The following is a 16,397-nucleotide window of genomic DNA, read 5'->3' as shown; positions in this document are numbered from 1 at the left end:
GCATCGCTGCACCAGGGTTACAGCACACTGGGTGGTAGAGTGGCTCAGACACACACGCTGTGACAGTCCTGCATGGTGTAAAACTCAGCCTGGGCACTTTCTCAAAGCAGCTGCCAGACGGGCAGGATGATAAACTGCCACTGAAGGATGTCACAGTGATCGAGAAAACAGGCAGTTATAGACATCAAGACTGGCACTGCTGGCCAGCGAGTCAGCCTGAACAAACACACAGACGAAGAGAGAGCTAGACTTTCAGCAGCCTCTGAGAAAACTGATTAAACCAGTTCAGACTGTGGAGGAACGCATTAGACACTCCTAAAAATACTGCTGCTTTAAACAGTGCTTTAAGGGAAGCCACATAAGAACCACTTTAGCGTAATATTAGATATGAGAGAGTCTATCTTTTATTTATTTTTTTATTTATTTTTTAGACTTTAGAGTTGTAAAAATGTTCTTCACACTCTCGCATCTCCCCTACAAACATGGTTCCTTATGGAACCAAAAGCGGTTCTTCTATGGCATCGCAAAAAGAGCCTTTGAAGCCTTGAAGTACCTTTGCCTTGTGTGGGGAGCATAGCAGGGACATGTAGAGTAAAGCGTCTTTAGGCCTTTAAAAGGTTCTTCACACTCACACATTGCTATTACAAACATGGTTCTTTATGAAACCAAAAGTGATTATTTGATGGCAGCGCTCAAAGAAGCTTTATTCTATGTAGGGAGCATAGCAGGGAGATGCAGCATTAGAGTAAAGCCTCTTTAAGGCCTTGAAAAGGTTCTTCATACTCACAAATCTCTATTTTAAAAATGGTTCCTCAATTTACTTATTACTTACTAATTTATAGAACTTTACAAGATTCTTTACATTCACTCATCTATATTACAAACATGTTTTTTTATGGAACTGACTATGGCATCACTAAAAGAAGCACCTCAGGGACATTTATTCTGGGTGTAGAACATAGCAGGGAGATGCAGCATTAGGGCAAAGGCTTTTTAGACCTTTTCAAGGTTCTTCATACTCGAACGTCTCTATTACAAACATGGTTCTTCATTAGACCAAAAGTAATTCTTCTATAGTATCACGCAAAGAACCATCTGAAGCACCTTTATTCTGTCTAGGGAACATAGCAGGGAGATGTATCATTAGATAAAAGACTCTTTACATTCACACATCTATATTACAAACATGGTTCTCGATAAAATCAGAAAACATGGTTCCTTATGGAAACAAAAGTGGTTTGTCTATGGAATCGCTCAAAACAATATTTCATGGACTTTTATTATGTGTAGAGAACATAGCAGAGGGATGCACCATAAGGGCAAAGCCAAAATGCTTCAAAAATGGCTTCAAATGGTTCTCTGGGCTTTTAGTTCCATTAAGAACAGTTGTACGACGGCATTCTTAGTAGGATATTGGTGAATGAGACCCATGAGTCTTTAAGCAATGCCATAGAAAAAACACTTTTAGTTTTTAATAAAGAACCATTACAAGCATCTTTATTTCATGCAGGGAGCATAGCAGCAGGGAGTTGCAGCACTAGGGAAAAGGCAAAGGGAGAGTACGAATCCAGCTGCAGGAGATATAGATTATTACCTGGCATGTTTTTAAAGAGAAGCACTAAATTAAGTCACAAAAACTACTACACAGACTTCTCAATTTAGGCATTAAAGATTTCTTGGGTACGCTCCATTTCAAATGTAGAATATGCACCCAGAAGTCAGAGAGCTCGCCAGCGATAAATGCAGCCAAATCTTCTTGCTGGCAAACATCTGCACTGTCTACAATTCTCCTATTAGTCAGTCTGAAAATCTGTGTAGGACTCAGTATTTCAGCTTCAAGCAGTAAACACACACACACACACACACACACACACACACACACACACACACACACACACACACACACAGTCTTTTACTTCCATCTAGACCCTCAGAAACATTATCCAAAACAGCACATTCTTTCAATAAAATCCTTGACTGGACTTACTCTCTCTGTCCAACATGTGTGCACATATGTGTGTGTGTGTGTGTGTGTGTGTGTGCACGCACATACTCTTCCAAACCCAATTATTCTATCCCTGCCATTTCTGCTAATAAATCAGAAGGCTAAGGTTACCAAGGGAAGTATGTGCGCTTGTCTGCGTGTGCCTGTACATTTGGGTCCATCCCTAACGTCCTGAGGCCTGAGCCCCCTCCTTCTCTTCATTACTCTAAAATGCTGTGTGATGTCATGGCCTGAAAAATGATAGCAATTAATCAGTGCTACTGAATCCGATCCACTCCACTAATCACAATTACACAAATGGATGAATCAGCCTCAGAGAGCAAGGCATGCTAACTGCAGACCCCTCCGCAGTCCAGCACGAGGGGCAGGCGAAGGGAAAAGGAGGAGGGGAAGAGAAGGAAAATTGCAGTAAGTCAAAGTCTACGGGCCTCTTGTTATAATGGCTGGTTTTGGCCGTCTGATTTCATTCTGATTGTACAAAATTACGAGTTACAGTTTACATTAGTTCCAATTTAGTAGAGTGTAGATAGAGGAGCTGCTGAATTCTGAGCTAATGCTACAAGCTAAGTGTGCGAGTGTGTCCACCATTGTGGACTGAAAAAAAAGGAGCAGAAATGCACTACCACTGTCGTGAAGGGATGTACGAATATATAAGACTCACAAAACATTGGTATTGGACAGATTATCAATATAGATTTTAATACTTTAAGCCAATTTGATGACATATTTTGTTCTCCAGAAGAACAGCAGAAAGTTTAGATAATGCTGCACTACAATTTAATACAACTCTTTTGTAGCCCTGTCAAAATATATGTTATATTTCTGTGGGTTAATGCTAATCTAGAGTAAATGTGCTGCACTTTATAGCACACTCTACTTCCTAAACATATTCATAAATTCATAAATGTGTATATTTTTGTTTTTTTAGTGTTTCCCTGGTTTGAACCCTGTAGCTGCTCTCTACACTGTAAATATTTCCGAAAGAAAAGACCAATAGAAATGCTCTAAATGTGCTTTTTGAAGCTCTTGGGCAAGCGTTCAAAACATGCTGATATTAGCGCGCTTCTCAACCAATCAGCTTGTGTGGCCGGAAGCAACTGTTGTATTTTGTGGCTGTCCAATGAAAAACATCTTCAAAATGGTGACTTAACAGAAGAAGGTAAAAACGTTCTCAACTTTGAATTGAAGGTAATGTAAAATAAGCAATAAAAGCAATTTTAGAGAATTTCTAGTTGTGAAAATTGAGAATATATATTTTAACTTATATTCAAATGGAAATATTCCATTAATCATAAAATCATGAAATGTACGTCATGTCAAAAAGGGAAAATCACTAAAAATAGGGATACAACGTGTGCATATTACACATACACCTTTGACCCAAATATTATGAAGGGTCCTGTTCATGGAAAATGTCAGATATAACATTTCCCATGTCCATGCACCCCTATATTCAAGAACTATAACCAAAACCAGAGCACCCAGACTCTCTATTTTAATTTACAGCAGTGAAGCCACAGATGCAGAAGCTGAACTTTGACCAGCTGAGCTGAACTCCTTCCCATCATGCATGACAGGCCACTGCTCAAATCATTTAGAAACCATAAAGGACAAATGCACCACAACAACAAACATCAAGACACTACATATGAGGGGGGAAAAAGATAATTGCTTTTTCCACTATAGTCTAAATGTCATTATGGTCTGTGTGAGCACGAGGATAGATTAGCTTAAGGCTAAAATAGAAAGGAAAGGACATTCCAGAAACAAAACTGGAAAGGTACCCATTACAGTGAAACACTACTACAAATCCCACAATGCCTGTAGGTGTCCATAACCCACTCTTTCCCTCCTTTAGGTGTGGCCTCCGGCCTGGAGCCAGAGAGAGAGATGTCTGGGTAACCACGGTGACCACGATGTGAAAATAAGGGCGCACTCAGAACAGGACAGTTCACAAATGAACCAGATCAAAGAAGGGCGGGGCCTAGGAAGTCCAGAAGAAAAGTGCCGGCCAATAATCACAGAGAGGAATGATTGACAAGCATGAAAGCAGGGCAGGGAGAGAGGAAACACACACTACTACCCACCGAGGTTATTGAGGAAGAGCATGCGTGTGTGTAGGGCAATGCGTGCATGTGTATGTGTGTGTAGGTTGGTGTGGAATGCTTTAATGTCCGAGGGTGGAGGATGTGTGGTCACTCCGGAAAAAAATGATACGAGCTGAATGCAAAGTATGAGCCAAGCATGTTGAGTAACACTGTTCTGTGAGCTGGGAGTGAATGTGGCTGTATAAGAGTGTGTGTGTGCGTGTGTGTGTGTGTGTGTGTGTATATATACAGACATATACATATATATACATATACATACATATACATAAAGAACACAAGGTGATAGTATAATAGGTTGTGTGTTTAAGTGTGAATATACAGAATTTTTGACTCATATCCTACATTGTTCTTGTAATATGTCTTTATGATCTTTATGATTTTCAACAGCTCTTTGTTCCTTAAAATTTGTTACTGTGGGTTAACAATTCTAATATACTAAGTAAATGCCCTCCAATCTGATTGTACAGTGCCTCCCAGCACTCCGAGCAGCTGTGGCTGAAACACTTTTTACGTTTAGGGGGAATTGGAGGAGCCAAACAACTACAGACGGTTTCTGACATCACATTTCTCCCCTCTCTTAACCCTTAAAGCTCTAAGCCAATGTTAAGTGATTTTGCTTTGATCGTTTGACATACCTTAATTTGCCTAGAAATCCCCCAAAAATCATAACCATTAACAGAAAAAAGATATTTGTGCAAATTGGACCATGTTTTGATCATAAATCCACGCCTTTTTTCTAACTATCAATGGGTGATATCTGTGTACCATTGCGTCACACAAAAACCTTGTTTCTCACACAATGTAAATCCGAATTTCATGATTAATGAACCAATACAAATGTTCCAAAAAGGTGTGGAATAAATTCATTTTTCATTGACTTTCATTGAAGACCCCCCCCAAATACAGTATTTGGATCAGTGCAACCGTGTATGTATAGTGTATGGTAATGAAAGTGTATAGAGTATATTGTGCATAGCTTGGGAATTTACTACTACAAGGGACTAGATGCTAAAATTTCCACTCCCCTTCACACCTGTGTTAATGTGGCTTGACAGTAGTATTGATTTGAATTGGACACACATACACTCACACTGGAGTGGTGGGCAGCCACCTCAGCACCCAGGGAGCAACTGGGAGTTCTGTTGTTCCTGCTGGAACAGGGGATCGAACCGGTGACCTACAGGTCCAAAGCATCTTACCTTTAAGACATGGCTACCATGTCTTAAGTAAATTGCATGGCTGTATTTTACACAGGAATAAAAACTTTGGATTGGAAATTCAGAATTAAAAAAAAGATTAGAAATCAGATCAAAAGCAGTAGAGCAATACTTGATGGGAACTGGAAACTGGATGTACTGTGGAGATCAGTGACGTACTTGGAGACGTGGCATTATTTACCTACTTATTTTGTCTGTAACAATGGGACTTTGTATCAATCAGCAAATGAGAGCTGCAAAACTGTGTGTGTGTGTGTGTGTGTGTGTGTGTGTGTGTGTGTGTGTGTGTGTGTCTGTATGTAGGATTAAAAAAACACTCACCAGAGGCTCTTTATTCTTGACGAGTCTGATGATTTTCACTGAATCTTCATCACTGTCGATGTCGTCTGGCAGAGGAGGAAGCTCAGGCTCGTAACTCTTCTGAGCCACTGTATCATGAACAGACAGCAAACTCTGCGAGGAGAGAAAAGAAGGGAATCATAAACACACACAGACAGGCGCACACACACACGCACGCACACGCACACACACACACACACACACACACACACACACAGTTACAACCAGTAGCAACAGAAAGTCATTTGTCTGATTCTAAACGTGTTGGCTAATCAGCTGTGCCTTGATATTCCAAGCATCTGTCCGAGTGCTCCACCATAAATCACTGCCGTTCAGCAGCCTGCTTCACATTATTCCCTCCTACTGACAAATAAAGCCCTTTTTGAATGGATTACTCTCACTATTTCACTACAGTCCTCTTTGGCAAACCTCGGGGTTGTAACTTTGCGCCAATACAACAACATTATATCATATATATAAATTATAAATATATAAATAAATAAAACCTTGATTTAATATGTTCTTTTTGGAGCCCAAATCCACCAGAGGCTTCATGGGAGCGCATCTTGTGTGAATGACATGAACGTATGTGAGCATGTCTGTGTGTATATGCATGTGTTTCCAGGGGTGGTAGTGAATCTCGCTGGAGCGTGCATCCCCAGCGGAAAGCAGACAGAAGTTAATGATGCTTTCAGCCTCCTTCGATATTTCACACGTCCCATCCCGGGGAGAAGGATGACAAAGAAACAAATGAGAAAGTGAAGTAATGGCGACATTTAGGGGTTCATTATTCAGGCTATTTAACGATGCCGTGTGTCAGATGCTGTTGGAAACCTTTTCTTTCTCTCTTTGCTTTTTTCCCTCTCCTTTCCATGATAAAAACATCTTCCAGTCATGTGCCACAGATAAAAAATGAACGAGGGAGCTAAAAAAAGAGGAGAAGAGACAAGAGAGAGAGAGTAGAAGAAAAGTGTCTGTTTTATGACATGGGATCAAGATCCAGAACAACATTCAAGATGTGGCTAAAGAAGAGCAGATGGGAGAGTGAAACAGAAAGGGGGGGGGGGGGGGGTAAATTGGAAAGCAGAGTCACGTTCAGCACAAACTCGCTCTGCACCGCTCAGACAGAGCTGAATTTCTTAGAATACATTTACTCATCTGGCTTCCACGGTGTATGAAACCTCATCTGCTGCATTAATGCTATAGCCTTGCTTCACGTGGCGTTGAAAACAGCTGAAAGAAGCACTAGCTTGAGTTTGGAGGACTAACAATAGTAACAGAAACGATTACACTGATAAAAAATGAACAGAGAGACAGAACAGAGAGTGAAAGGAAGGAACTGGGGCTCAGATTGTTTCATTTTCCTGCTATGAAGTAAATAAAAAATTTTTTTAAAAAAACAAAGACCATGTTCTCCATCAAAACCTGCATACGACTAAAAGTCTAGCAGGGGTGAAAGTAGTCATGCTAATAGTTCAAATGAGGCAGCAGGTTAAAGTCTGGCAGCGGTGACCGTGATCATGCTACCGGTTGAAGTCTGGCAGCGGTGACCGTGATCATGCTACCGGTTGAAGTCTGGCAGCGGTGACCGTGATCATGCCAACGGTTGAAGTCTGGCAGCGGTGACCGTGATCATGCCAACGGTTGAAGTCTGGCAGCGGTGACCGTGATCATGCCAACGGTTGAAGTCTAGCAGTGGTGACCGTGATCATGCCAACGGTTGAAGTCTGGCAGAGGTGACCGTGATCATGCCAACGGTTAAACTCTAGCAGTGGTGACCGTGATCATGCCAACGGTTGAAGTCTGGCAGTGGTGACCGTGATCATGCTAACGGTTAAACTCTAGCAGTGGTGACCGTGATCATGCTAACGGTTAAACTCTAGCAGAGGTGACCGTGATCATGCCAACGGTTAAACTCTAGCAGTGGTGACCGTGATCATGCCAACGGTTAAACTCTAGCAGTGGTGACCGTGATCATGCCAACGGTTGAAGTCTAGCAGTGGTGACCGTGATCATGCCAACGGTTAAACTCTAGCAGTGGTGACCGTGATCATGCCAACGGTTGAAGTCTAGCAGTGGTGACCGTGATCATGCCAACGGTTAAACTCTAGCAGTGGTGACCGTGATCATGCCAACGGTTAAACTCTAGCAGTGGTGACCGTGATCATGCTACCGGTTAAACTCTAGCAGTGGTGACCGTGATCATGCCAACGGTTGAAGTCTAGCAGTGGTGACCGTGATCATGCCAACGGTTAAACTCTAGCAGTGGTGACCGTGATCATGCTACCGGCTGAAGTCTAGCAGTGGTGACTGTGATCATGCCAACGGTTAAACTCTAGCAGTGGTGACCGTGATCATGCCAACGGTTAAACTCTAGCAGTGGTGACCGTGATCATGCCAACGGTTAAACTCTAGCAGTGGTGACCGTGATCATGCTACCGGCTGAAGTCTAGCAGTGGTGACTGTGATCATGCCAACGGTTAAACTCTAGCAGTGGTGACCGTGATCATGCCAACGGTTAAACTCTAGCAGTGGTGACCGTGATCATGCCAACGGTTAAACTCTAGCAGTGGTGACCGTGATCATGCCAACGGTTGAAGTCTAGCAGTGGTGACTGTGATCATGCTACTGGGTAAAGTTTAGCAGTGGTGACCGTGATCATGCTACTGGGTAAAGTTTAGCAGTGGTGACTGTGATCATGCTACTGGGTAAAGTTTAGCAGTGGTGACCGTGATCATTCTAGCAGACTGGCTTCAAAAATGATTACTATTCTCATTTTGTAAAGAATCTGGAAAATATTTTGCCTAATTGGTATTGGTACACTTAAACGACACACACACACACACACACACACACACACACACACACACACACACACACACACACACACACACACACACACACACACACACACAATGCTGGATTCCTCCCCAGCACAATACCAGATCTGCTCTCTTAGTAAGTGCAAACAGTCAGCAGTAGCAGAACCAGACCGTATTACAGAGAAGACGTGAATAAAATATTACAGAACAAATATTATCAGAGCATCAGGGCATTAACCATCTGCAGCCACGTTTCATTTTTCCATTATTCTTTCCTTCAGTCCCTCTGTTCTGAGGGTGAAGGCTTTAGGGCTTGATGTGGCACTGTTTAGCAGTTCAAGAGTTTTCCTAAAACATGCTGCGGCTGACGAGGCAGGCAGCGCATCCTGCCAACACTGGGCTGCACGAGCAGGACAGGACACACACACCCCCACACACACTCTCTTATCAGTAGATGAGGGAGTGGAACTGCTAAATGCTCTGCCTCTTTCCCTCTCCCACACTCATTCTTCACACCTTTGCTGGCCTCCCTGCTCTCCACTCACTCACACAGCACCTACTGCCCTGCTCCTTCTCTACTGTTCACGCTGCTCTTCTACACTATACACTCACACCAGAGCACAGAGCTCAGCAGCCTGAGCACCAACAGCACACAACAATCACCAAGGCTAGTATGATGCTTATGCTTAAGATTAGGCCAGAGATTGCTAGAAAGAGGTTCTGATGTGTGTGTGCGCGTGTGTGTGAGCAATTTCTGAGCAATTTCTCTACCCGTTAAGATGAGTCTAATACTTAAGATGCTTGTAGAAAACTGGGCTTTGAAAAGTTTATGGTTGATACTGATTTCAGAGGGTCATAAATTTAGATAATCTGGGGAGTTATGAGGTCTTATTCTTCTTTGTCGCTTTCTACACCTTCTTTTATCTCTTATTATTGTATCTCACTATTTTCTTTCCTATATTTTATAGCATGATTCTATTATTTGTATTTTAGATACATCTTATTACCTCTTATTATTTATGTATTTTATGTTGAACACACACACACACACACACACACACACACACACACACACACACACACAGAGTATTGCTATTATTCTTAACATAAGATTCAGCAGTTGTTGTGCTTTGGCAAAGTTGTCTAAGGTTTCTCCCGGCCATCTGTATACTGCGCGTCCAAAAAAACAGCCAATTACTGTAGATATTTTCAAATATTAGCAACTAACCAACATATCGGTCAGGCTCTAGTTGGTCTACACCAGACGTGGGCACTGGGACATTTGTGATACATTAGGTGATGATGAGCTTCTCTGGGAATATATAGTCTCTTATCAGTGCTTAAAGAATAGTTCACTGCTGCATACAGTGGGGAAAAAAGTATTTTGTCAGTCACCAATTGTGCAAGTTCTCCCACTTGAGAGAGTAAAAATGAGAGAGGCCTGTAATTGACATCATAGGTAGACCTCAACTATGAGAGACAAAATGAGAAAAATTTTTAAAGAATTTTTAAAGAATTTATTTATTAAAATAAGTATTTGGTCACCTACAAACAAGCAAGATTTCTGGCTGTCACAGACCTGTAACTTCTTCTTTAAGAGGCTTCTCTGTCCTCCACTCATTACCTGTATTAATGGCACCTGTTTGAACTCGTTAACAGTATAAAAGACACCTGCCCACAACCTCAAACAGTCACACTCCAAACTCCACTATGGTGAAGACCAAAGAGCTGTTGAAGGACACCAGAAATAAAATTGTAGACCTGCACCAGGCTGGGAAGACTGAATCTGCAATAGGCAAGCAGCTTGGTGTGAAGAAATCTACTGTGGGAGCAATAATCAGAAAATGGGAGACCTACAAGACCACTGCTAATCTCCCTCGATCAGGGGCTCCACGCAAGATCTCAGCCAGTGGGGTCAAAATGATCACAAGAACAGTGAGCAAAAATCCCAGAACCACACGGGGGGACCTAGTGAATGACCTGCAGAAAGCTGGGACCAACGTTACAAAGGCTACCGTCAGTAACACACTACGCCGCCAGGGACTCAGATCTTGCAGTGCCAGACATGTTCCCCTGCTTAAGCCAGTACATATCCGGGCGCGTCTGAAGTTTGCTAGAGAGCATTTGGATGTTCTGGAAGAGTACTGGGAGAATGTCTTATGGTCAGATGATTTGGTTTTGGAGTGAATGCTGAGTTGCATCCAAAGAACACCATACCAACTGTGAAGCATGGGGGTGGCAACATCATGCTTTGGGGCTGTTTCTCTGCAAGGGGACTAGGACGACTGGTCCGTGTACATGAAAGAATGAATGGGGCCATGTATTGTGAGATTTTGAATGCAAACCTCCTACCATTAGCAAGGGCATTTAAGATGAAACGTGGCTGGGTCTTTCAGCATGACAATGATCCCAAGCACACTGCCAGGGCAACAAAGGAGTGGCTTCGTAAGAAGCATTTCAAGGTCCTAGAGTGGCCTAGCCAGTCTCCAGATCTCAACCCCATAGAAAACCAGCCGACAGCCCCAAAACATCACTGCTCTAGAGGAGATCTGCATGGAGGAATGGGCCAACATACCAGCAACGGTGTGTGCCAACCTTGTGAAGACTTACAGAAAACATTTGACCTCTGTCATTGCCAACAAAGGATATATAACAAAGTATTGAGATGAATTTTTGTTATTGACCAAATACTTATTTTCCACCATTATTTGCAAATAAATTCTTTAAAAATTAGACAATGTGATTTTCTGAATTTTTTTCTCTCATTTTGTCTCTCATAGTTGAGGTCTACCTATGATGTCAATTACAGGCCTCTCTCATCTTTTTAAGTGGGAGAACTTGCACAATTGGTGACTGACAAAATACTTTTTTTCCCCACTGTATTTCACTTTTACATATTTTATAAATATAAATTTATCAAACCATTGAAAATGTAATCATAATATGTTTGTGTTTTGTGAAAAAGTATTTTTTCTGTGATATTATGTATTTGCCATATTGTCCTCATCACATTGACTATTCAGTCTCAAGAGTTCAAATTATACCAAAGAAATTCACTTGTTTTTGTGTTTTGTCTTTAAACAATTTCAATACATTTTATGATGTGGAAAATAGCAACACCGTGACTTCAGTGACTTGGACATGGTTGTGGTTCTTTCCGAATGAGAAGCATTGCAGTCACACTGCAGTAAACCCTTAAACACCCAACTTAAAAGCCCATTTGCTTCTACCAAAAAAACAGCCTGTATGTAATTTCCCCAAGATGGAATCCCCACACCTCCCACACTGAATCCCCACCCCAGTTGTACCCTCCAAAACAACCCCATCCATCACCTATGTTAGCAAAGAAAAACACCTCTTGCTTGTCCTGTGGCTTGCAATACCTGCTGACCTCAGGATGACTCTTAACAGTCAATCCAAACCCAATATGAACAGCATGGTTTATAAAAGGGGGTCAAAAGTGGTCAAGATCTGCATGTGTATGCGTGAGGGTTCATTAGCTTTAGTGGGCCTCTTGCAAAAACAGATCATCAAGCTTGTCTAAATAGTCCAGGTAGTGTATCTGCCATACCGCTCTTATTAGCAAGAGCTTGCAATTTAAATGCACTCACACACTCATTTTTAAACCTGGATAATGACTTGCAGTCGCTACCTCCTGCATGTACCACCACCTGTATACTATCAATATACCATCAGCTCAGTATACCATCAGTGTTATTGGGATAATGTGGGCACTGACATGCTTTTCTCATTGAAAACAATAATTAACTGAAGGAAAAAGAAAAATGTAAAATTTACATTTAAATTTTACAAACCCTGAAAGCTCTAGGCGAAGCTGGAGAAACAGTAAAACGTGACAGATATGGTAATACAAGATGCTACGGGAATCAGGCCTTGTGACCTGGCTATTTCTGTGTCAGTGTCTCAAGAAGAGGATCTTAAACTCGACATTGGAACAAGTGAAAGCCAGGGTGAGCAAACCAGGATCCACACTAGGTTAGAGCTAGAGCTAATGCTAGATGACAATATCCTATCTCCAACATCTGCTTCAACTGGATTGAACTACCTTAGCTGAACCAAACTGGAGCTAAGTACACATCAGAAGGCATCAGAAGTGTCAGCTTGTTTTTACCAGTAAGACTGGAGAAAAGTCAAACCTGGGGCAAGACAAAAAGTCAAACGTGACTATAATCTCTTCAGCTTGCGAACAGAACTTCACACTGAGAGGACACGGGGTGAGGACAGCAACACCATGTGGTAAAACTCCCCACTGTTTTGTTACAGTGTTAAAACTGCGCTCTGCAGCTACTGTGAGCCATCGCCGGTGCCGTAAATCAGCCATTAAAAGCAGTCCTCCACAAAAGAAAAATCAGACAAACTAACAGGGTTATAAAAACATGCATTTTTTAATTTTCAATTAAGGTCACATACTTACAATTTTTATATATCTATATTATTATATATCTCAAAATAGCTCTGTTTATAGTTGCATATGGCTTAACGTGGTATTTCTGTATTGAAAAGCAGAACTGGGCTGGATCCACACTGCTCCAAAACTAAACACTGCAATAAAACATTATAAAATGTTGTATATTTTCCTGAGCCACCCCCACTACTGCTTCGCTCGTACACACTCTTGCCACTCCCTGTGGTATTTTGCACGTTAGGAACTAGGAAGTCGTAATTGGTGCTTTCATCACTGTCAATATTAGTCTGCGTGAGGGTCTAATATGAGTGAAATGTGTTTTCGCATGTGTGAATCATAAAGGGGCTCCTGAAGGCGAGGTGAGTGTTTAAATGGCCCTGATTTATGTCTGCTCGAAAGGAATGGACGATTTCAGCCCTAATTGAGAGTGATACAGTTACTATCACACAGAGACGCCATTCAGGCCCACAGCAGCCATCTGCTTGTGCTTTACATAACCCTGCAGCATAGGACAGATGCAGAATTACGGGGGGGAGACCGATACAGAGAGACAGAGAGCGAGAGAGAGAGACAGAGAGAGAGAGCAAGAGACTGGTGCTGCTGGAGAAGGAGAAGAAGAAGGAGGAGAGGATGAAGAAACAGGTTAACGTACCTTTACGTGTGGTTTGGACAGCAGCTTCAGCAGCTCTCTGACCTCTGCGCTCAACGGCTTACCCTGCAGCTCCTTGGACAACTGAGAGAGATAGATAGAGAATGGGAGAGTGAATGAGAGAAAAGACATTTTTAGACATGGAAAAATGATAAAACAGCTCCTTTCTGGGCAGGTATTTATTTACTCAATAAAACCCTGATATTAGAATAAACAATATTAATATTCAAACAAAGTCATGGTTTTTCATCAAGGTGTTCATTAAAACATCTCTCCAAGCTCTCCTAATGGTAGTATCATTTATAGTGATCATCAACACCTGGTTTGGTAAATCAGTGCTTAATGAGGGTAAATCAGGTGAGCTGCTGATGGAATTGAACACATTTGTGTGCTGGGGGGGGGCTTTGTTCTTCAGACTAGCTCACAAGATCTGACCTACTTTCTTCAGATTTCTCTACAGGAGAAACGCTCTTATTGCTGGGAGACATGCTTTTAAATAATGTGCTCAGGTGACCAGCCCCTCATGCCTTGCAGCAGATGTGAAGGACCGGAGTCTGTGAGGTAGAGAGGTTCTCATCGCTGGTGGAAAAGAACAGGACGCTCCTCAGCTGCACAAAAGCAAGATGACCTCTTGCTACGACCTTACTGAGCCGATTCGATGTGTGTGTGTGTGTGTGTGTGTGTGTGTGTGTGTGTGTGTGTGTGTGTGTGGTGTAATTGATGTGTAAAGAACACCCCCTGATGATCATCAGTAGACTCTTCCACTGGTAATATCCAACCTGATGGGAGGTGACGGCGCAGTGAGTAATGACTAGAGTGACCCACAGAGACGAACATAAACACACTCGCTCACACTCCCACGTACACACACACACACACACACACACACACACACACACACACACACACACACACACACACACACACACACACACACAATGACTCTTCGTCTGCTGGGTGAGAGGAGTACACAGGTGTGGAGAAAGTGAGCATGCCTGGGGTCACTGGTTTTGATAAACAGCTTGTACTTTGTCTGCGTGTGTGAGCGTGTGTGAGCATGTGTGTGTGTGTGTGTGTGTGTGTGTGTGTGTGTGTGTGTGTGTGTGAGTGTGTATATATATGCACATGAGAGTTCTAAGGTTCAGGGTCATAGTTATCACAGTAGTTCTTTCCAAGTATCCATCAAGCCTACCAAACTGTTAACAGCTCTGACAGCACTCTATATATCTCAAACACAGACACACACACACACACACACACACACACACACATATGCATACATGCACCTTTGACTGATGTTCTTTTTAGTCAGCAGTGGTTTTTCCTTTGCAACTCTCCACAGAATGCCATTTCTGACCAATGCTTTTCTAATTGTGGAATTGTGTACAGTGACCTTAAGGAGAACTGAGGAAACTGAGGCCTGCAGTCCTTCAGATATTCAACTGTTTTGTATGACCTGTTGGATGAGTCGTCGATGAGCTCTTGGTATAATATTGGTAGGTGGGCCACTTCTGGGAAGGTTCACTGCTGTTCCAAGTTTTTTTCATTTGTGGATAATAGGCTCTTACTGTTAGCTGGACTCCCAGAGCCTTAGGCTGTGTAACCCTTTCAGAGGATGCTTTAGAACATGCCACCGTGTGCCGCTTTTTCAGACCTGCTACCTCGATTCACATTTCCAGACAAGTTCTAGTTCTTAAGTGATGTTTAGATTCAACAGGTCTGGCAGTAATCATGCCTGGGTGGGGTTTGTGAAAACGAACACAACTGTCAACTGAATTTGGATAACTGGTTGAATTGGTCACTAAGGGGGCAATTACTTTGTACCCCCATGGGTAATATACGTTTTAGTAAATCTTGAATAAATTCAGTTTGTCCTTATTAAAGACTACTTCGCAAAGGGCTGATAAAACAGACTGTGCGTGCCTTTGTGCTGCTTTCAGGCTTAATTGGAGAGTAACAAAAGTATACTATATGTCCAAATGTTTGTGGACACACCTTTTGAACAATTTCTTTTGCATACTTTTTACGTTGCACTCATTGCTGACAAAGATGTGTAAATTCCTTGTCTCTGTAAAGAAATACTGCCAACAGAATAGGACTCTCTGGAGCAGATACTGCTCGTTGTCATGTCTAATGCCAGGTTTGGGCTAGAGGGGTATAAAGTCCCCCAGCATCAAGCTGTGGAGCAGTGGAACTGTATTCTCTGGAATGATGGTGCTACATCCAATACTTTTAGGATGAGTTGGGGATGGGGTAGGGTGGTGATCACCCAACATCCTGGCTCACTAACGCTCTTGTTGCTGAATGCTATCATATCCTCACAGCAATGCTACAAAATGCAGAAGAAAGCCTGGAAAGCCTTGGACAGTAGAGACGGTTACTCCAACGAAAGCAGTTTTAATACTTGATTTCAGAAGAACCAGCAAATGAGCAGGTGTCCCAATACTTTTGTTCTGATAGTGTAGCTTTGCTGACTGTCAGTATTCACCTGTGGGTCAGGGATCTTTGTAGGGAGTTGACACGTCTCTTTGTCAGGTGCATCTGATCATAGAGATGGTTTAGCTGGATATCTAGGTGGTGTGGTCAATGCCATTGCTGATCCACTGGGGTACATCCTTCCAGGGCAATAGTGTCGCTGGGGTCACTCTGGCAGCCGGTAAACCATGTTAAGCTTTCAGGGCGATGAAAAGCTCAGAGCTGTCTGCAAGAGAGGCCGTGGGCTCAGCCAGTGTTATGAGCAGAGATCTGCACTTGCACAGTTTCTTTACTGCCACTGTGTGGCCAACGAGGGAACTGTACGCTCATTCTACAACCATGCTGTAGTGATGGGA

General features: G+C 42.5%; 1 protein-coding gene across 1 annotated transcript in view; it reads right to left on the bottom strand.

The window, feature by feature from the left end:
- The window catches only part of mpp7a (MAGUK p55 scaffold protein 7a), a 105,037-nt gene that overhangs the window by 71,202 nt on the left and 17,438 nt on the right, over nucleotides 1-16,397 (bottom strand). The window contains exons 3-4 of the mRNA XM_072668080.1: nucleotides 13,570-13,650; nucleotides 5,652-5,783 (exon numbers count right to left, since the gene is read on the bottom strand). Of these exons, the coding sequence (XP_072524181.1) occupies nucleotides 5,652-5,783; nucleotides 13,570-13,650 (213 nt within the window). The remainder of the gene's footprint in view (nucleotides 1-5,651; nucleotides 5,784-13,569; nucleotides 13,651-16,397) is intronic.

This window comes from Salminus brasiliensis, chromosome 22 (genome assembly GCF_030463535.1).
Source record: "Salminus brasiliensis chromosome 22, fSalBra1.hap2, whole genome shotgun sequence".
NCBI lineage: Eukaryota > Metazoa > Chordata > Actinopteri > Characiformes > Bryconidae > Salminus > Salminus brasiliensis.
The sequence above is the reverse complement of the archived record's forward strand: the minus strand, read 5'-3'. Positions and strand labels throughout refer to the sequence as shown.